Source organism: Helianthus annuus, chromosome 12 (assembly GCF_002127325.2).
Source record: "Helianthus annuus cultivar XRQ/B chromosome 12, HanXRQr2.0-SUNRISE, whole genome shotgun sequence".
Taxonomy (NCBI): Eukaryota; Viridiplantae; Streptophyta; class Magnoliopsida; order Asterales; family Asteraceae; genus Helianthus; species Helianthus annuus.
In genome coordinates, this window is record NC_035444.2 from 89,961,906 (window position 1) to 89,984,794 (window position 22,889).

A 22,889-nucleotide genomic window follows, 5' to 3' on the forward strand; every position below is an offset into this window, starting at 1 on the left:
TATTTATTTAATTTTAATTATTAATTTACTTATCTAAAATATTAATAAAATATTATAAAAATTTATTTAACCCAAGTTTTGATAATTTTACCGAATTAACGTATAAATTCCCGATTTTTGTACGGTTTAGGGTAATCTCTTGGCAATGATGAATTTGAGAGCTGAGATTAAGATGTATTTTCACTGTTTTTACGTGTTTAACATAGTTTGTCATGTTTTTAATTGTTTTGACAATACATAGTATTCAAACACAAATATGAATAAAATAATGCACTTTCATTATGATTTCAAGTCTCGAGTACAATTTGGGAATAAAACCAAATACCACAAAGGTACAACTTACAAAAATAGAAAGTACAAGTAGACTTGCCAAAAATGGAAAGATTGAAAATACGAGGTGTCACAGTCTCCCCTACTTTAGGAGATTTCGTCCTCGAAATCTTAAGAAGAAGACTGATCGAAGAGATGTGGATACTTTGCCATCATGTCACTTTTGAGTTCTCAAGTAAACTCAGCACCACGCTTGCCTTCCCATCGTACTTTTACAATGCGAATTTTGCTGCGTCTGAGCTGCTTGGTACCTTGATCCACAATTTCAACTGGTCTTTCCACGAAATGAAGCGTATCGTTGATTTGCAAGTCGTCGACTAGGACATGAAGTCCTTCATCAGCTAGACATTTCTTGAGATTTGAAACGTGAAATGTCGGATGAACGTTACTCAGTTCCTGCGGTAGATCCAGCAAATACGCTACCTTGCCAACTCGTTCGAGGATTTTGAAAGGTCCAACGTAACGAGGGGCAAGTTTACCCTTTGTACCGAATCGAACAACCCCTTTCCATGGAGATACTTTAAGTAATACTTGATCCCCAACATTGAATTCCATGGGTTTGCGCCCTTTATCTGCGTAACTCTTTTGTCGATTCCTGGCCTTGAGTAAATTGTCACGGATTTGAAGAATCTTGTCCGTGGTTTCTTGAATAAGCTCAGGACCAGTAAATTGCTTATCACCAATTTCGTGCCAACTGATTGGTGATCGACATTTTCGCCCATATAGCGCTTCGAATGGGGCCATTTGAATGCTGGAGTGATAGCTGTTATTGTACGAGAATTCGACCAGAGGCAAATGCACATCCCAACTACCACCAAAATCAATGACACAGGATCGAAGCATATCTTCGAGAGTTTGAATGGTACGCTCAGTCTGTCCATCTGTTTGAGGATGGAAGGCTGTACTAAGATTTAAATGAGTACCCATAGTTGATTGAAAAGTTTGCCATAGGCGAGACGTGAAACGACCATCACGGTCTGAAATGATGTCACGAGGTATGCCATGACGACAGATGATTTCATCAGTATAGACTCGAGCAAGTTTTTCAACTTTGAAGTCTTCCCGAATAGGTAAGAAATGGGCTGACTTGGTCAAACGATCAACGATGACCCAAATACTATCATTACCAGATGAGGTTCGAGGAAGTTTAGTTATAAAGTCCATTGCAATACTATCCCACTTCCAAACAGGAATTTCTGGTTGTTCGAGCAAACCAGAGGGACGCTGATGCTCTGCTTTAACCTTTGAGCAGGTAAGACATTTTGAGACATACAAGGCTATATCATTCTTCATACCAGGCCACCAATAAGATGTTCGTAGATCATGATACATCTTATCAGCACCAGGATGTATTGAGTATTTAGACTTATGAGCCTCGTTCATGATAAATTCACGAAGATTGTCGCGATTTGGTACCCAAATGCGATTAAGATAATATTGAAGTCCGTCTGACTTCGTCACAAGTTGATCCATAGAGGCACCACGGATTTCGACGAGCAGACTTCCTTCGTTAGCTGACGCAAACTGTGCCTCACGAATACAATTGTGAAGGTCACTTGACACTTGAAAACAACGCATACGATAGGAATGAGTCTTACGACTCAGGGCATCAGCTACGACATTCGCCTTTCCAGGATGGTAGCGAATTTCGCAGTCATAGTCGTTAAGTAATTCCACCCAGCGACGTTGACGCATATTTAGTTCTTTTTGATTGAATATATGTTGTAGACTTTTGTGATCAGTGTATACAACACATTTCGTACCATAGAGGTAGTGACGCCATATTTTTAATGCGAAAACGACTGCACCAAGTTCAAGATCATGAGTAGTGTAATTTTTCTCATGAATCTTTAATTGGCGAGAAGCGTACGCAATGACCTTGCCTCGTTGCATAAGGACGCAACCAAGACCACGATTTGATGCATCGCAATATACTACGAAGTCATCATTACCGTCAGGTAGGGTTAAGATAGGAGCATTGCAAAGCATGTCCTTGAGGGTTTGAAAAGCTTCTTCCTGCTCGTGACTCCAAACGAAAGGTTTTTCCTTTTGGGTCAACATAGTGAGGGGAACAGCTATCTTAGAAAAATTTGAGATGAATCGACGGTAGTAACCCGCCAATCCTAGGAATGAACGAATTTCTGATGGGTTTTTAGGTGCAATCCAACTTTTGACAGCTTCAATTTTAGCAGGGTCGACATGAATACCTTTTTCGCTAACGACATGTCCAAGGAATTGGACTTCCTTGATCCAGAATTCACACTTTGAGAACTTTGCGTATAAACGTTCACTTCGCAAAAGTTCGAGTATGAGACGTAAATGACGCTCGTGATCGACTCGAGATTTAGAATAAATTAGAATGTCATCAATGAAGACAATTACGAATCGATCTAGATAAGGTTTGCAAACACGATTCATCAAATCCATGAACACGGCAGGCGCGTTAGTCAGACCAAAAGGCATGACCACGAACTCGTAGTGTCCATAGCGCGTTCGAAAAGCGGTTTTTGGGATATCCTCTTCGAGGACACGAAGTTGATGATAGCCAGATCGAAGATCGATCTTGGAGAAATAACTTGCACCTTGGAGTTGATCAAAGAGGTCGTCAATGCGGGGTAGTGGATATCGATTTTTGATAGTGAGCTTGTTGAGCTCTCGATAATCGATACACATTCGAAATGAACCATCTTTCTTTTTAACGAATAGAACAGGAGCACCCCAAGGAGAGGTACTGGGTCGAATGAAACCCTTGTCAAGAAGCTCCTGAAGTTGGCTGGAGAGCTCTTGCATCTCAGAGGGTGCAAGGCGATAGGGAGCTCGTGCAACAGGAGTTGCACCAGGCACAAGGTCGATACGAAAGTCAACTGATCGAGGAGGAGGAGGACCAGGTAAATCCTCAGGAAAAACTTCTGGGAAATCACGCACAAATGGAACATCGCTTACGCATTTTCCCTTGCCCTTTTCTTCCACTACGTGGGCTAAAAAGGCAAAGTACTTTTTACGTAAGTATCTGTTCGCTTGGGTGCATGACATTAGCTTTAGACCATTGGAAGGTCGATCCCCATAAACATGTAGGGTATCGCCTGATGGAAGAGGCAAACGAACGTATTTTTCGAAACAGGCAATTTCAGCATGGTTCTTTCGAAGCCAATCCATGCCTACTATGATATCGAAACTACCTAACTCCATGGGTATGAGGTCAATTGAAAAGGCATGATCATTCAAAGTGAGAGTACAATTACGAAGAACAGAATCGACACGAATAGACTTGCCATTGGCAACTTCGACTGGGAATGACTTAGGTAGTTTTGAGCGTGTGCATTTTAACAATGGTTCAAATTCTACAGATACAAAACATTTATCTGCACCAGTATCAAATAAAACAGAGGCATACAAATTATTAATGAGGAACGTACCGTTCACGACCTCGTTGTCGGTGCGCGCTTGCTGAGCATTGATAACAAAAGCACGGCCTTGTGGTGCCTTCTGCTGTAGATCTTGCCTCAATTGAGGACACTGAGGTCGTAGGTGAGTTGGATCCCCACATTTGAAACATGCCCTGACCACATTTGCTGGTTTTGGATTTTGGGCTGTCACAGGGTTGTTGCGACAGTATGCTGCCAAATGTCCATAACGATTGCAGGAGGTACAGTGTCTACAGGGGCTCGTAGTTGGGTGATGAAAGTGGCAAGTGGTGCACTTAGGGTTTGTTCCTGTGTATTACTTCTTTTCTGGGTTTGCTGGGTTAGGTTTTGGATTTTCAACTGGTGTAACAGCGTTGCAAACTGAGGATTGGTGAGTACGCTTCTTTCCCCTATTGTTGTGAGTGATTTGATGAGCGGGTTTGGAGGAGGATGTAGGTTTAGATGTTGCTGCGATTTGTTTATCACGAACTCGATTATTATTCAAACTTGCCGCGAGGCGATACACATCCTCAATATTATCCAACCTAGCCGCCTCGATGGTATCACGCATCGTAGGAGGCAACCCATTGATATACTTCGAATGGTGCGTTCTGTGGTCAACACCAAATGAGGCACGATAAAACACAACTGCTTGAACCGGGTAGTGTATGCAAGGTTTTCATCCCCAACTTGTTTGAGGGTCCAGAACTCTTCTTCTAACTTCTGTTGCTCATGAGGAGGGCAGAATTCCTCCATCATAAGCTGCCTGAGCTCTTCCCAAGACAACGCGTAAGCTAGCTCATTGGATCGAATGTTTCTCTCGTTAGTCCACCAGTCTAGTGCCCTGGCTTGGAAAACACCAGTGGCACTTCGCACCTTGAGTTCCTCTGGACATTCACTATTTATGAACGTGACTTCCATGCTGTCAAACCATTCCAACATAGCTGTCACTCCATCCTTCCCAGTGAAAGTTTTGGGGTTACAGGCAGTGAAGTGTTTGTAGTTGAACGAGACTGGTTTAGGCTGTACTACGTGAGAATCGCCAGAATGATTGGGAGTGCTGGAGGCTTGAATCTCAGACACTATCTTTGGCACGATTCTGGTAATCTGATTTGCCATGAACGTCAGCATTTTCTGTTTGGAATTAGCCTTGGATTTTCTGGGGGAGTGAGAGAACTGGCGAGATGACGACATCTAGAAATTCAAAGCAAGAAATGGATGAGACTTTAATCATAATGTTTTTGTTTTTGTTTAGGGAAATTGATTTCATGTATGCAGCACATTGTTTTTCACATGAATTGTCAAATAGTTTCACATAGAATAACATAGCATTGCACATAGAATAACATAATGTTACACATAGAATATCATGTATAATGAAAGCAAGATAAATTTAGTTTGTTTACGAAGGAGCAATTATTAATTGTTTTAGATTGCGATAATAACGTGATTCGTGTTCCCAAACTTGAAATGAAGATAACGCTCAAATGTAAATCACATGATAATTGAGATAACATAAAAAGAGATTTATCATAAAAACATGGATTGTCACGGAACGTAACATAAGACTATTCCAAAGTGAATCGAAATCCTTTTCGAATTAAGGAGACGTGCTTTGGCCTAATAGACAAATACTCTCATCGAGGAGCGACTAACGGTATTTGTCCTTCCAGTTACTACACGTCCTTAATCGATTGGGAAAATCGAAACTTTGGCGAGATTGAAAATCAAGGAATGGGACTAGTTAACAAGATGCGAGTTTCACCTCTAAATTGATAACATCGTACCCTGATGTGGTTGGTACTCATCCAAAGATGAGGGTCCACTAGAATATGAAATGGAAATTCCCATCAAGATTTGGATGTCACTCCTAACTTGAGGGTAGATTTCGTGCAAAAATCAAATTTAAGCTGAATGAAAGTCATCACCAAATATGGGAATCACCCCTGTTTTGATGAATCATTTCGATTGTGTTACATGAGTGTCTTCACAGCTTCCATGTGTGTATTGTGTTAGCCTTAGGAAAGGCTTGTATATTAGAAGTCCAAAAGAATAGAGGGAAGCAAGGAAGAGAGAAGGGAATATTGTCTTAAACAACAAATAAATGAGAAAGCTCCTAAACTATAGACTAGGTAAAAGTATTCCTACCTTTCCTAATTCCCTATAGTTATGGCTCTGATACCAATCTGTCACATCCCAACCGATGGCGGAAACATCGGGATGAGACGAACAAATTGCTCAAAACATCATAACACTACATGTGACAATATAATTAAATTTCATTTATTAAAATTGCAAAGTTTCATACATTGTCATAAAAGGAAATAACAAACATTAAACATAGTTTATTTCAAAAGTGGGTTTCTAGGCCATCCTATTCATTTCTTCAAATCTTGACTTCCTCACCCTGCAGTATGCATTTAAAATAAAGTCAACAAAACATGTTGGCGAGTATACAAGTTTGAATATAGTATAATATATTTGAAATAGTTTAACATGCTCAAATCCACGTGACTACATGAGTTCATATTAACAGTTATACTCGTAACGATAAAATCTATGTGTTCAAACCAAAGTTTAACGCAATTAACATAGCCTAACCCTAGAAGGGTGGTAAATGAGTAACATAGAATAAACCTAACAATACCCATAATATTATGGGAGGGGCGTTTCTCAACCTACAGCGCTGCCATTGTTAGGGGAGGCTTGCAAAGTTAATGAACACACAGTCATAAATGTTTAACAGTAACATAACGTGATTAACATGAGTCAAATAGATTCACATGAAATGTGGATTGAGGGTGCAAAAATGTTTAACATAGTGTGTTTGATATAGAAATGCATACAGCACCCAAAATGTGATAAAATAGAAAATGGGTCATGTATACTCACCTTAGGTTGCGTTGCGTTTTTCTTGGAAAAGATTAAAACAAGAGATTGTCCAAGAGGATGTGCACAAGAGATTTACCCTATTAATTTTGAGGACATGTTAAATATTGGGACTTGGTGGGAATTAATAAAATAATGTTTATAAAATATGTTAATATTTCTAGAGTGAAAATAATAATAATAATAATAATAATAATAATATGTCTTATTTTATAATTAATGGAATAAATGTCAATTTATAAATAAGTGGATATAATAATAATACAATATTTCTGATTTTATCATAATATTATAAATATTATTACTAAAATTCTGGATTATATGACTAATAATTTCTGATTATTATATATTTAAAATAATAATTCTGTTTAATACATATATAAAATGATAATTCTGATTGTTATAAAATAATAATTCTGATTATAAGATACTAATTCTGATTTAAATAAAACAATAAATCTGATTAACTAATAATTCGGATTAAATAATAATTCTGTATTTTAATAATTCTGATTATTTTGTTATAAAAATTCTGATTATTAAAAGAAACAGGAAATAATAATTTCTGTTATAAAAAATTTTGATTTAATATTTATATATCTGGTTAATAATATTAATAATAATTCTGATTAATTATAAAATAAAATTCTGATTATTTAAATAAGAATAATAATTCTGTTATAAAAATTTTGATATATATATATATATATAAAATAATAATTCTGGTTATTATTAATGTTAATACTATAAAAATAATCTGATAAAATAATAGCCTGATAAATTCTGATTATATATAAAAGAAAAAAAATATGAATAACAATAAATACAGTAATAAAATAACTAAAGATTGGCCGGAGAAGGTACCGGTGGTCAACGGTTGGCAGACGGCGAACGTGCGGCGGCAGCTAGCGGTGAACTCCGGCGAAGGTGGTGGCTCCGGTGGTGGTGTAGGTTTCCGGAGAAGATGTGAACGAAGGCGTGAGTCAGTTACGGTTTGCTTCGGTGATCGGGTGTGAAGGGCCAAAGATGTTGAGGGTCGGTCAGTTTATAAAGGGAATGCAGGTTTCGGTTACGGACCATGAACAGACTTCGATTTTCCGGTAATCAACCCAAAGGTCGAAGAAGACGATTCAGTTTGGCAGTTTTATTTAAATTCAGCGAAGTTAATTTGCGTATAAATATCATTTAATGTCGATATAGGTCGGATGTGGCATGCCCGGCCGAGTGGTTAAGTCGTGTGTGTGTGATGCGAGAGACCCGGGTTCGAACCGCACAAGGCCCGGTTCTCACCCAGGAGACCCCCTTTTTTGCCATCAGTTAGTTTGACTAACTGGGTTAGCCACTAACTGAGTTTTCTAACTCAGTTAGCGCTGCCCTTTGATAAAATTAACCCAGTTAGCTGATTTAACTGGGTTTTCACTAACTGAGTTAGTTTAAACTAACCAAACTAAACAAAATCACTAAAATTTAAATTTAAAATATTTATTTATTTAATTTTAATTATTAATTTACTTATCTAAAATATTAATAAAATATTATAAAAATTTATTTAACCCAAGTTTTGATATTTTTACCGAATTAACGTATAAATTCCCGATTTTTGTACGGTTTAGGGTAATCTCTTGGCAATGATGAATTTGAGAGCTGAGATTAAGATGTATTTTCACTGTTTTTACGTGTTTAACATAGTTTATCATGTTTTTAATTGTTTTGACAATACATAGTATTCAAACACAAATATGAATAAAATAATGCACTTTCATTATGATTTCAAGTCTCGAGTACAATTTGGGAATAAAACCAAATACCACAATGGTACAACTTATAAAAATAGAAAGTACAAGTAGACTTGCCAAAAATGGAAAGATTGAAAATACGAGGTGTCACACATGAACTGGGTGAGACAGTTACACTCATCTCGCCATTTGTCGTGCATGCACCCGTGCTACGCCACTTGTCGCGCATGCACTCTTGTATCGCCACTTGTCGCGCATGCAAAGAACCCTGGCCACTTGTCGCACATGCATGTGCATGTCCGCCACTTGGCAAACATGCATAGACCTCCATGTACTATTTAAATGAGAGTTTGGCCTTGCATTAAAGAGGTTAGAAGAACTTGCAAAACTCAAAAAAAGGCACCCGCAACAACTGAAGCCGCCACCGCTACACGGGCCTTTACCCGCGTTTCGTTAGTTCGTGTCACTAACACATGTTCGTTGAACCTCGGTGTCTCAACCGATTATTTACCAACCGAAAGGATATCTAAACTCCCTATGGTTTGTGTTTTTATTTCATGTTTGCAAGTCGGTGATCTTGTTCCATTGCGGATACTCCTTGGTATAAAAGTGTTCATATTATTTATATATTGTTTCTGTTGCTTAAAAATGTGTGTGTATATATATATAGAAAGGTTAACATACTTCACGGCTTATCATACTTCACGTAGGAGACAATGGTAACCGTTGGATCATGGGTATAAACACGCATGGAACATATAATCACGCATGGGACAACATAATCACGCATGGGACCACATAATCACGCATGGGATCCAAAATCACGCACGTTATTTTGGTCAAAAAAATAATTACGCATGTTATATATTTCGTGAAGTACGTTAATGTACGTTAAGGCGTGAAGTACATTATACTTTATATATATATATATATATTAATAGATATGGTTTATTTAACTAACAAATATGTATGTATACATAATAATAAATATATACATATATGAATCGAGTTAAAAAAAAAATATTATACCACGGATTCCCTTCAAAGGCGACTACGGTTCAAAAGATTGTGGATCGAATTAAAGAGGACGCTTTTCTTTGAGTTAAAGTCATGGGGTATGGGGCTTGGGTTGGGGCGTGGGTTGGCTGAAAACGCCCAAGCCACCACCCCGAGGGCTTGGATTGGGGCGTGGGTTTTGGGCGTGGCCCCATTGGCGTGGGTTTGAAGCTGGGTGTGGGGCGGGCTAGTAAGTGACATGGCAGGCTCTCAATGGCCAAACCAAACTCATGCCCCCAACCCAAGCCCCACCATACCCCATGGGCGTGGGTTTGAGTGGTGGGGGGGGGGCTTCCATTCCATGTGTCAACAAATGCCCCAACCCAAGCCCTACCATACCCAATTGTCTAAGAATAAGGGACAGTTAGACTAGAAGGTATGGGGGCCGACTGAAAGTAGAGGAGGAGGCGCTAGCAATGGCGTTTGTTAAGGCCTCTACTTGCCCGATAGTCAGTATGAACCAAACTTTTAATTTAAATTTTAAAACATTTATCTTTTTTTTACTAATGGAATATTTTTTAAAATTTAGGAAACAACCAAACGGGTAGTAGTTTTTGGAAGAAGACAACGGATAGATTTAACACGATTATGGAGCATGGTCCGGCTCGTGATATCGAATCCGTCTCGGGCAAGTGGCGTAAAATGATCAAGGTCGTCAACGCCTTTAACCAGATTTATAACCAAATTTACCTTTCTCCTCCTAGCGGGAGTAACGACGAGGACATTCTTAACCTTGCTATCGCCAAGTGGGACTCTCAAAATTCAACGCCTTTCCCGCACTTCCGAGCATGGAACGTTGTAAGGAAAGAACAAAAATGGAAGCCGGTTCCAAATGAGGTCGCAACGGCCAAACGGACTAAAACTTCCGAGTCCGGAAGTTATAGTGCGGGAGGCTCCACCGCTCGTTGTCAAATCGACATAAACGACGACCCGAAAGATGACGAGGATGCGTTGCCCGTTCACGAGTCGGAACGTCCCACCGGGAGGGACAAAGCAAAAAAAGAAGCGGCCGGAAAGCGAAAAGGGGCCGGCTCGAGTGGAGGTGGCGGCTCGAGTGGAGGTGGGGGCGAGAAGGCATCGTCGAAAATAGACGACTTGATAAACGAATTCCGTTCGTTCAAAGAGTTCGCGGCCGAAAAATATACTCACAAGAAAACCGTGTCGGCCGACTATGCTCGAGCGGAAGATTTTAGGATTATGAGGTTGGATATCGACTCGGTTCCGGAGGATGAACGCGAGGTTTATCGGAGGATGAAAGAAGAGGTGAAAAAAAAATGGACGTCGTAGGTTGTCTATTTTTTTAATCGTATCGTATCGTAATTTTTTTTCGTTTTTTATGTTTTTCGTTTTTAGGATTATTAATTTTTATTTTTAGGAAATGTAATTTTTTAAATGTTATGAAATGAATTTATTTAGGTTGTTTTATGTTGTAATTTTTAATGTTTTTAAAGTTTTTATTAAATTAACAAAAACAAAACATAGAAAATAATAAAATATTAACGTAGGGCCTCATTCTCCACCCCCTTAAAAGTGAAGGAGGCCCATCCCCCACGAGTCAGTGATGTGGCGCCTAGATGACGGCCCATCCTCGTGGGGATGGACCTCACCATACCCACTAGTCTTACCGACTAGAATTTAATATTGTTTTGATTTTGTAATGTGACTTTATTTAAATTTACAGTAGCTTCTTGCTGAAATAAATTGGAAGGCTTGTTTATTTACACTGTATACGCATGACATGTGCTTTACGGGCATCAAAATCACGGGTAATTGAACCACTTTTCACCTTTTATACTTTAATTTCCAATTTCAATCACCGGTGGCATCATGACACCACATCATGTTGTATACATTGGTTGACTCATTTTTCATATGTACACACTAGTCAACCTCTTTCTCTTTTATTCGACCACACAATTATAAAGCAAATTACTTTTTAATTTTTTAAGCAAAGGATATTTTAACTTTATTTTGAAGTGATGTTTCATATTCATAAGACAAAATAAATCATTTATACCTTTCAAAAAAAATCATTTATCAAGACTAAATGAACGACTTTAGTTTCACTCGAACGCGGAAGTAAACGGTTTTAGTGAAATTATTGTTTAAAAAATGAGCAACTTGTTCGGTGATTTGAAATTTTGAATAAACAGAAAGGCAAATAAATTGCGTCCAGATATTATATCAATTATCTTATTGAAGAAAGTTTTTCTTTTCTTACTCTTTTTATCATCTAGTTTTTGTTTTCTTTTGTTTTCAAAATTATTATTATTATTATTATTATTATTATTATTAATAATAATAACACTTATATATACTAAGAAAGTTAAGTAAAAACATAAACAATAATATGAGGCAGGAATTATTATTTTAATATTTTTACTAATATATATAGGAGCAAGATTTGGAGAAAACGCTCCAAAATGTGAAAACGGTGTAAACGTTTCACAACTGTTGGATCAAAACATACGGACTAAATTGACGCGTTGACGTTTTTGTAAATATCAACGATTTTGGTAATTCTGTAGGGTTCATTAAGGGTAAACTAGTCTTTTTATTGAATAAAGACGAAACATAAAAACGCCACTCGTTGTCAAATTAATAATAAAGCCTTTGAAACACCAGAGACTTTGTTGTACCGAATGAAAATGCAAAACAAAACGCCAGGGACTTTATTGTTTTACATCTAAATGGGAAAACTCTCACCCAAAATCACACGCCTAAAACTTTTTGTATAAATGAACATACCATCCATTTCATTGATCCTACTCGAAAAACAAAAACGTCAGTCTATACAAAACGCAAAAAATGAGAATACTTTCAATAGATTCACACAAAGGAAAATGGAAACAGTAGTCTCTTGGAGGTTCAACACTTCAATCAATAGGTTATGTTGAAAATTGTAAACGCCATACTGAATATGGAAGAAGAAGTTAAGAGGAGGATACTGGAACTTGGAGTTCCTATGGACAACTTGTGTGAGCAAACACAGACTGTCATATGGAGATCGAGGAGAAAATTTACTCAAAATAACGCAAATCAATTTGTCGAGCCAATCATCAAATCATGGAGTTATGATGAAGAATATGAGTGGGTGACGGTTGTTTGGAACGACGGTCAAGAAGAAGACCACACAATTGATAACATACTCATTGAACATGGCAGGGCCGGCTTGTAACACCCCGTGTTTTGGAAAGTCAAAGTACAAGTCAAAGTCAAAGTCAAAGTCAAAGGAAAAAAAGATTGCTAATTGCGATCTGTCACTCCTTGCTTAATTACTGATTTGTGCTTCTTGACTTGTAATCGAATCTTTTATTTATTTGCTTTAGTTGTATTATGTGGAGTATCTATTAATAATCGAGGTTTAATCGAGGTTATCGCATGTTTTATCGCTTTATCGCTAATCGCATCGCAATCGCATTCGCAACTTAATTGATAGGTTCTGTATATTGTTTTACGTGTGTGTGCTACTTACGTGTTACCTGTGCATGCTTATTTATTGTTTGGTGGTGATTAATCGAAACGCAATCGCAACTCTATCGCAATTGCAGTCTAATCGCAGACGCAAAACGCAAGTTATTTATGATGATTGTATGTTAGATATAGCGGGTATTGATTAAGTTAATCGTACTTATTGTCTAATGCTATCGCATCGCAAAAACGCTTAAACGCATCGCAACGCAACGCTCAACACACGAAACGAAACGCCGAAAACCAACTTGCCGGAGCCACTCGATCGGATGACCATTCGATCAAATGGTCATCCGAACGGATGACCATCCGATCAAAGTGACATTTGATCCGACACCTGCGCACTCTTTCCCTTTTTGGCAACCTATAAATACCCCCTGTCACATCACAACAGTGATGTGACAGCTCCCTCTCGTTCGACCAGTGTTAGTGCATGCGTCTGTCGACTTCGTCTTGTATCGAGTCTTGTATTTAGAATGTTAGATCAGAGCACGTAGTTCGAGATAATGTAATTCCGTTTGAATGAGTTAATTCCGCTTGAATGAGACATGGAGTAATTCCGCGCGGAATTAGATTCCGTTTGGAATCTAATCCCGTTTGAAACCTTTTCAAGCGGAATCACAAGCCTATAAATACCCCTTCAAGCGAGATCAGTAGTAATAGTTCCGGTTTGTGCAACGAAGTGTTGCCGAAGTGTCGTCTCGCTGTATTTTGTCATCAAATCAATAATATCGACATTTAATGAGTATATCTTGCTGAATTGACCTCAATACGACTGTTTCCGCCTTTCGTTTTGAACATAAACTCTTCTGATCGACTCGTTCGGATCCGTAAACGATCCTACAAGTGGTATCAGAGCTTAGGAGGAAGAGTTCATACCAATTCAGCTGCAAATTCTGTTTTCTACACCTTCTTTTTCATAATTAACAATTTTTCACGGTCAAAATGCTTTGATTTTTACACATCATGTGTGCAATACTGTATTAACAAACCTTAGAAAGTTTCAGAACTAAAAACGACTTAAAACTTGATCAATTTGACAAATTTTGCTTCGAGATGATGACATCAGCCTAATTCCGCATGAAATTAGCACCTAATTCCGCTTCAAAAGTTAATCCCGTTTGAAAGTTCATACAGAATTAGCTAATTCCACTTTAGTTGGGTAATTCCGTATGAGAGGTTCGCACGGAATTAGTGATTCCGGTTGAAAGTTGTATTTCCGTTTGATAATCCCGCACGGAATTATAATTCCGTTTGAAAAAGTGCAACTTCAAACGAAATTAGGGTAATTTCATTCAAAGGTTAATTTCGTTTGGACTGATATTCCGTTTGAGCTGTAATTTCGTTTGAACAGGGAATTCCGTTTGAAAGTATTTCTGTTTGAACTGTCTGAGTTTGTAAATTTTGAAAACCGAAACATTTAAGAGGAATTCTACAACGCCTTTGCTACTCCAATTTCCATTGTACAAAACACGATGTTGGAAAACAAAACGGGAACTATGCAAAAACCGCCTAAGCTAATGAACATCGAGGAGTATAAAGGTTGGGAGGAACTGTTTGAGAATTGGGTACAAGCAAATTATTTGGATGCTTGGGAATGCATTGAAACGAAATACGTTAGACCAACGAATGATGACGAAGAGGTGATTGCTATCAAAGACCTTAGTGCCGAGGAGAAAAAGAAATACAAAAATGAAAAGATGATGATCAGTTTATTGCAACAAGCTGTGAAAGAAGATATAATAGTCTTATTACAACACAGTGGGAGTGCATATTCGATTTGGAAAGCATTACGATCCAAGTTTGTTGGAAGCCAAGAAATGATTAAAAATAAAAAGTCGCTTCTGAAAAAAGAGTTTGATCTATTCCGTGGTTTGAAAAATGAGAGCACAAAGCAGATAATTGAATGATACTGCAATTTGTTGGTAAACATGAAGAGGGTTAGCATCAATAAAGAGAATGAAGAGTTGATTGAGAAACTGGCTGATGCATTGCCACATGAGACTTAGGGCACATACTTGATGATGTTAAGAAATAAGAAAGGGTTTAGCAATTTAACTTTGAGCAAATTCATTGAAAAACTTGAAGCTCAGGAGATGGAACAAAAGAAGATTTCAAGAATGAAAGTGTTTGATGGTGAACAAGATATTAGGCTGTATTACAAAGCAGGGTTGAATGAAAAGACCAACATGTCACCAAAGGTTGAGACAGCATTTAATGCAAAAAGTTCATCGGGAAGTTCATCCAAAGTATCAAGCAGCAAAACGAGTTTTTCATCATATCCGTCATTTGATCCTAATCTTTCTACAACAAAGAATGGCAAGAAGTTACAATGCAACATTGTATTGAATCTTGAGGATGATCAAGACTACACAGAAGAAGTTGCAAAAAGCCACATGTCTTTGTTGGGAACTGTTTTAGAGTCGTATGGAAGTTTTGTAGCAGGAAAGATCGGGAATCCAATGCTTACAAAAGAGGATTACGATCAAATAGATGCCGAGGAGATGGAATTAATGGACATAAAATGGTGTTTGGCGAGCGTGTTAAGAAGAGCTGAGAAATTCAAACAGATCACGGGATGGGATGATCTCCGTGATGCTAATGTTTCTACTTTAGCTTTTGATAAATCTAAAGTTACTTGTTTTCGTTGCAGGGAAAAAGGACACTTCAAGAGGGAGTGCACTAATCGCGAAGCAAGTGGAGCTCAAAATCCGTTCAACAATAATGACTATTATCGGAAAGTGATCTATCATCAAGTTGCTCAACAATCACTTCAACAAGAACCACAAGTTGCACATGGGAGAAAGGTGATTGAAGGATCTTCAAAGAGAGCATGTATTGTGAATCATGATGTGGAGAAATCGTCAACAGGATTCAATTGGGACAAATATGTTTCAGCTGATGGTAAAGCATGTTTAATAGATCAAGATGATGAAAAATTACCTGAAGGTTTTAGTTGGGAAAATTTTAATTGGGATGATTATGATCCTAACAAAACTTTAAGTCACAAAGCTTTTGTTGCTCGAATTGAAGAAGATAGTGATGATGATAATGAGTATTATGCAAAAAGAATGAGAGATCATTTGAAAATGATGGCAGAAAGTGACAGTGAAGATGAAAAAGCTAAATAGAAAAAGAAAAATGTCAAAACACCGGTCAGCAGTGATGATGAAGAAGTTCAAGTGGTTAAGAGAAAGGTAAAAGAAGTTCCAAAGTTCAAGATTGATGAAGGAGCTGATGTTCGAAAGATTCCAGTGAATTGTGAAACCTGTGAGATCATGAAAAAGAAAAACAGTGAATTGATTAACAACATGAACAGGTTAAAGGAATCTTACGATGTGCTGAACAAAGCAATGAATATGTACAATGAAACAAGCGATGAACAAGCAACAACAATGAAGGCACTTCAAGGAGCTTTCATGACAAAGCAGAAAATCGTCAACAACTACATTGAGAAATGTGCTGTGCTGGAGCAGAAACTGGAGATACAAAGAATTGAAACAGAAAGAATGAATAAATTGTTGAAAAGTTACTCATGTTCTTCTTATGTCATTGACAGGATTTATCCGACTGTTGAAGGCATGAAGGCATTTGAGGATGATGAAGTCAATGAAGAACAAAAGGTATCTGAAGAAAAGACTCCTGAAAAGAAGGATACTAAAGTAAAGACATCTGGTAAGAAACAAGGTGTCAGTTACAACAAGTGTCCACCCCCGCTTGAAAATGGATATTCGCCAAGAAATTCAAATTCAGAAAGAGTCCAAAAGGCAACAAACTTACAGTGGGAGTCTGAAACTACAGTTAATTTGCCAGAAAACATTGACATCACTTTTACATCATCTGACACTGATCATGAGTCCGAGTTAATAAAGAAAGTGGTCGATCAGGTGTTAGAAAATGATGAGTCAAAGGAGTGAATGTCGGAGTCAAGACCAGAGTCAAAGTCTGAGTCAGACACGTCAAGTCAAATCTCTAAACAGGGCAAAAGAGTATACAATAATGAATTCCTGTTATCAAAATCTAATTTGGATGACGAAACGTTTAAAGTTGCATATACTTTGAATGATTCTGACAAATTATATTCTGATGAGGAATTTCCAATAAGAGGTGTTAAACCTGACAAGATCAAAAAGGTTTTCAAACTAACAGAAATTAATATTTCTGAAATAAAAGATGTAAATCTTACTGATAAACCTAAAAAATACACCTCAAGAGTTCAACAAAGAGAAAACAAGAAAAAGGGTTACAGTTCTGGTTTTGGTTATCGAAAGAAACCAAACCATAACGGTAATTTCAAAAAGAAAGGTCTTGGTTTTACTCCACCAGAAAATTATAAAAATGAAAAATATGTTAGAGATTTTAAATCAAAAATGATTTTTGTTTCAGGTACATCTTCTGAAGAAGAAAAAGAAAAGTTGTCCAGAAAGCAGACAAACAAAGATTTCCTTGCGAAGAAGCAAGAAGAGATGCAGACTGTTGATCAGAAGATGGAAACTCAAACCTGTTTCAAGTGTGGAAAAAGTGGTCATATTGCCATGAATTGTTCACAAGCAAAACAAACCAAACAGGGAGTTTTTAAACTGAAAAAGAAAGTGATTGAGTTTGAACCACCAATTGACAGAACTAAACTTTTCAAAACTCAAAATTTGAGGTTGGTGAATGTTCAAACAGGTTTTACAAGAAAAGAGGAAATCTTGACAACCAAAAGTGGGTTGTTAAGAAATCTGATGATGGGTCTAGCAATGATTCTGATTCGTCAAAATCAGAGGAGCTATCTTCTGGCGATGAATCTGATTCCACTAAATCAGATGAGCCACAGGTTGAAGAAAAAGATGAAAAATCAGTGCCGATAGTGGATAATGTGAACTTTCCACCACTTCGAGCTAAAAATTTTAAGAAGAAAATTGGTAAAGTTGAAATTTCAAATCAATTTTATTCTGATAAAAAGGTGTTTGATGTTGAAAAGGCTTTTAACCCCAAAGTAAAACACATCTTTGGAAAAATGATTGACAGAAAAGTCAAAGGGGTTAAGGAGTTTTATGAGAAGAAGATGAATGGTAAGAAACCGAGTGTTGGAAACTCGGAATCACCCAAGGTTGGTCAAGCTTGGGTGGATATATTCTTTGACTGAAAAACCTGACTTGCCGGAGTTCCCAAGTTGGTAATCGTGGAACCTGAATCGGCATCTTTCTTAAAAATTTGTTTTTGAATGTGTTTAAGTGTGACTTGCCGGAGCTTCCAGGTTGGTAAGAGTGGAGCAGGAATCGACATCATTCTTTATAACAGGTTTGATTGTGCATACCTACAAGTGGTAAATCAGGGACATTAAGTTGTACCTCTTTTTCCTACAAGTGGTATATTTCTTGAGAAATTCACGAAAAGTGATTTCGTTTTTCAAAGTGGTACAGAGGTATAGTCTTACAAAATGATTAGTCAAGGTCATTAATTTTAACTTGATGTAATCTCATACATATGGTTGAAAAACAAGATGATGAATTGATCCCCGTTTCCTACAAGTGGTAAAATCAACAAAACTTATTTTCCGGAAAAACCATTTTGATTAAAACAAATTTAAGTGTTTTGAAATCATAATGGGAAAATAGTTTGTTGTGAGGGGGAGTTCTGATTGTTTATGCCAAGTGGATGGCGAATTGAAGCGATTCACAATAGTTGTCAACTTACTTATACTGTTTGTTTTCAAATTTCTTTAAATGTGTTTGCATTTTAGGGGGAGTGAAAAATTTCAGAAAATCCAAAAACATTAGAAAATTTGAAAAAGCCAAAAAAACATGATAAATTTCAAAAATTGAGTTTTGGTGTATAAAAGAGGAAATGATAGTACATCAATGGACTATCACAACACGCTAAAGAAATGGAAAGTCAAATGCGATAAACAATCTCACTGTGGATGTGCCAGTAGGTTTTTGTACATTTAGTAGATTGTTTTCGAGATATAAACCTAAATTCAAACTTGCTTATATAGTGGGAAACATTTCTTGGATATATGGGTAACCCCCGAAATCTTGTTTGAAAGGTCCCTCTTTCTGAGATACTAGGTCTTTATACTCAGTGATATCTGGGGTATTATCCCGAGACTTCTGATTTTGCGGAAGCAATGGCCTAGTCCCCGTATAATACTTTGCAAATTTGCTTGAAATATAGCATCGCCCTTAGTACAAAAAATGATGAAACATTGAAAAATGTTAATCATGTGCTGTTGAAAGAAAAGATTCTATAAAGGGAACACACCAAAAGACGAACCGTCATCTCTCTGCTGAACGGAAGTTCTGACCTGAGCTCTCACGGTTTCGCATTTAACCCTTTACAGATATCATGTAGGTATACTCACCTGTAAGACTGGATATTGGGATCTGGATACGGGAATATATTCAAGTGGTGGGACACGCGAATAAGTTTAAGTCCTTAAAACATTAATATCGTATCTCGAAACAATTGAACTTTGTGTGAAAATTTAAGTGGACCAGTATACTGACAATCTAGGTGAATTGTTTAGAACTTAAAATGCTTGAAGCTTAACGGTGTTGGTGATTTGTCTCATAAACTGATATGATCCTCTTACACAAACTCACAAAAATATTGTTTGTAAATATGTATTTACTGCATTTCATTTTTTTTATCAAAAATTCCAAAAAGATTTTGAGTGTGTTTTAGCATAAAATTTTGAAAAATTCAAAAAGATTTTCGACAACTGGTGTTGGAAAGCTGATTTTCAAAATTCTAAGTGCTAAACATGACGAACATTATTTGAGGAGGAGTTTGAGTAAAAAGGTTTTAAAAACTATCCTGCAAGTGGTCTTCAGAAATTTTTAAATGTTAAATCATTTCATTTTTATAAGTGATTCATCAGAGATTTGCAAGTGGTGTCTGAGGTTGTAAAATCTTTATATTATAAAACTTATGTTTGTGGTAGAGACTGTGCAGGTTAGTCAGGTTACAATACCTGAGGATTCTGTGATTAGAGAAAGCCAGATTTCGATCTTGAGCAGAGTGTGAACCAGGTTACAATCCAGACTACGATCCCAGCTGATTGATAGGAGGAGTCTGTAGATGATAAGAGCCAGGGTATGATTCTGGAAGCCTGATATTCACGCAAGATGTTGATGAACTTAAGGAATCAAGAGATCTGATCAAGAGAATTAGAAAGCTTGAGAGTTAGATTGCGATCCTTAGTCATTAAAATATCAACATCCGAGAGGAGTTTATTCGAGGGGAGTTTGTTAGTGCTGAAGAAAAAGATAAGAGATTTGAGGATGCTTTACAGTGTCAGATACTTCAAAGAGTTCGAGAGGACTGATAAGATGCGAAGACTCGACACTTAAGACTCGTCAACATTCGAGGGGGAGTCTGTTAGTGCATGTGTCTGTCGACTTCGTCTTGTATCGAGTCTTGTATTTAGAATGTTATATCAGAGCACGTAGTTCGAGATAATGTAATTCCGCTTGAATGAGTTAATTCCGCTTGAATGAGACATGGAGTAATTCCGCGCGGATTTAGATTCCGTTTGGAATCTAATCCCGTTTGGAACCTCTTCAAGCGGAATCACAAGCCTATAAATACCCCTTCAAGCGAGATTAGTAGTAACAGTTCCGGTTTGTGCAACGAAGTGCTGCCGAAGTGTCGTCTCGCTGTAATTTGTCATCAAATCAATAATATCGACAGTTAATGAGCATATCTTGCTGAATTGACCTCAATACGATTGTTTCTACCTTTCGTTTTGAGCATAAACTCTTCTGATCAACTCGTTCGGGTCCGTAAACGATCCTACAACCAGCGCTCAAGCCCTTCTTTCTCTCGATTTCTCACGATTCTTGTAAGTTTTCAACTCAAATCTTGTACTTCTATGATCTACAACGTACTTCTTCATCACTTTCACCTTTGAATCCCAACTTTTAACCGTGAAATCAGTGGATTTGAGGTGTTCTAGGATGATGTCATCATGGAGTTCTTATGAACTTCAAGATTTGGCCTCATTCCACCAAGAACAACTCAGATCTGAAGGATTTCCACATGATTAAACAATGATTTCGCATAGATCTAAACATTTTCAAGTTTAAAAGGATTGAAAGATACTTTTCCAACTTTCTTTCAACTCTTTTACACTCAATGCACTCAAAACTGATAGAATCGGAGCTCGTTCAGGCCATCTACTCTTCTCTCGTGATGTGTCGGTTTGAGATCTGATTCCAATCAACGAGACGACCGATTTCGGGTTGAACATGAAACCAACCGTCACGAACAGTTAACTGATCGGATTGGGGTGATTCCCGTTCGATCGGATAACATGGGTCTGATGGGGTTTCCGTTGTTTAAAACGTTGTCATACCGTCTCGAGCGAACCGCAAAACTGTCAAACTTTCCAAAAATAATCAAGTTTCAAGACGACCAGGTCGTTGGGATGGATTGCCGTCCGATCGGATTGCCATCCGATCGAACAACAATCCGATCAGATTGCACTTGAGGTTCAACACTTAAACATTTTCAAGTTTTCAAAAGATCTGAATGTCAAACGGATTGCCGTCCGAACGGATTGCCGTCCGAACGGATTGCCGTCCGAACGGATTGCCATCCGATCGAACGACAATCCGATCGGTTGACATTTGGGACTTCAACACTTAATCATTTTCATAATTTTCAAAGATCATCAGTTCTAACGGATTGCCATCCGATCGGAAGACCATCTGATCGAATGACCATCCGATCGAATGACCATCCTGCTGTGAACTTGTTCTCAACTGAAATGTCTCGCCAATCGGATCGCAATCAGATCGAACGACCGTTCGATCGATCGACCTGAAGGGTAGAGACACTTCTCTGTTTTCAAAATGCTACAACGAAAACTTCAAAGCCATCATACACAAACACATCATTCCTAAACGAATGTTAATCCGACCGAATGGCCATCCGATCGGATTACCATTCGTCACTTAGTCACTTCGCACCGTTTTACACGCCGTGCATTCGCTTATGCTATCGTTAACTGTTTAGGCTAATCTCTCAACGCTCCCTTCAATCCAAGAGAGTGTTTACTTGTTAAACACAATCTGTGAGTATACTCGATCCCTTTTTGCTTTACGCACTTTTGGGTGTTACATACGTTACTTATTCAAATCACAATCGACACACAACGCAAACACTATTTATACACTGACCATCATTGCATGTTACGTGTTATTCGATGAATGCTTGTATGTTATGTTAACACAGTGATTGTTGCCTGACACCTTAGCAACGATAGTACTATAGTTTGGACTCAGCACATGTCGTGGACAGAGGTTGTTAAAGGCTTTACTTCACGTGTCCTAGTGGGGATATGTGTTGCGCATTCTACAACTGGAAATCACGTCTGTGCATATTTCATTGTCGATAACCTACTAGCTTTCACTTTGCTACATGTTACATGCTGGTTATGCGTAAACGATTTCGAATACTATTATACTATTAAACTTATATGCTCACCTTTACACTATGTGTATTGACCTCTATTTTAACGTATGTGAAAGGTGTTTGAATGCTAGGAATGTTGTGCTTTGGGGAATCAAGCTAGGGGTCTAGTTATGTCACGCTTAATCTGAGTTGTCGGAACAGTGTTTGTTTTTGAGATAATTATTTGTAATAACTGTTTTATTTGGATATGTTGTGGTATGGGACATGACGTTTAAATATCTGGTAATTAATAGTTGTTATGGATACTCATGGACAATCTATTTCGCTCAGTGCCATGCCCCGATGTTTCCGCCATCGGTTGGGGTGTGACACGGCTCTTGGGCCGGCCAACCCGTGCCGTCGCTCGAGGCCTAAATTTTCAAAGGGCCGAAAAGGTTTCCATAAGCTTTTATATATATACTAAATTATGTATTTAACATATGCATCCACTTATTATGCAAAAATGTGTTGGTGGTAGAGTGGAAAGACCATCTCAAGATAATGTAAAGGTCTCAAGTTCAAGTCTTGGCTCCACCACCAAGTTTTTATTTTTGTAATC

The 22,889-nt window shown here is 37.7% G+C and overlaps 1 protein-coding gene across 1 annotated transcript; it reads left to right on the forward strand.

Annotated features, from left to right (window-relative positions):
• Positions 1–9,831: 9,831 nt before the first annotated feature.
• On the forward strand, positions 9,832–10,777 carry LOC110893191. Its single transcript, XM_022140309.1, has 3 exons — positions 9,832–9,868; positions 9,945–10,678; positions 10,769–10,777. Exons 1-3 carry the CDS (start codon positions 9,832–9,834, stop codon positions 10,775–10,777), a joined length of 780 nt encoding a protein of 259 aa, XP_021996001.1.
• The last annotated feature ends 12,112 nt before the right edge of the window (positions 10,778–22,889 follow it).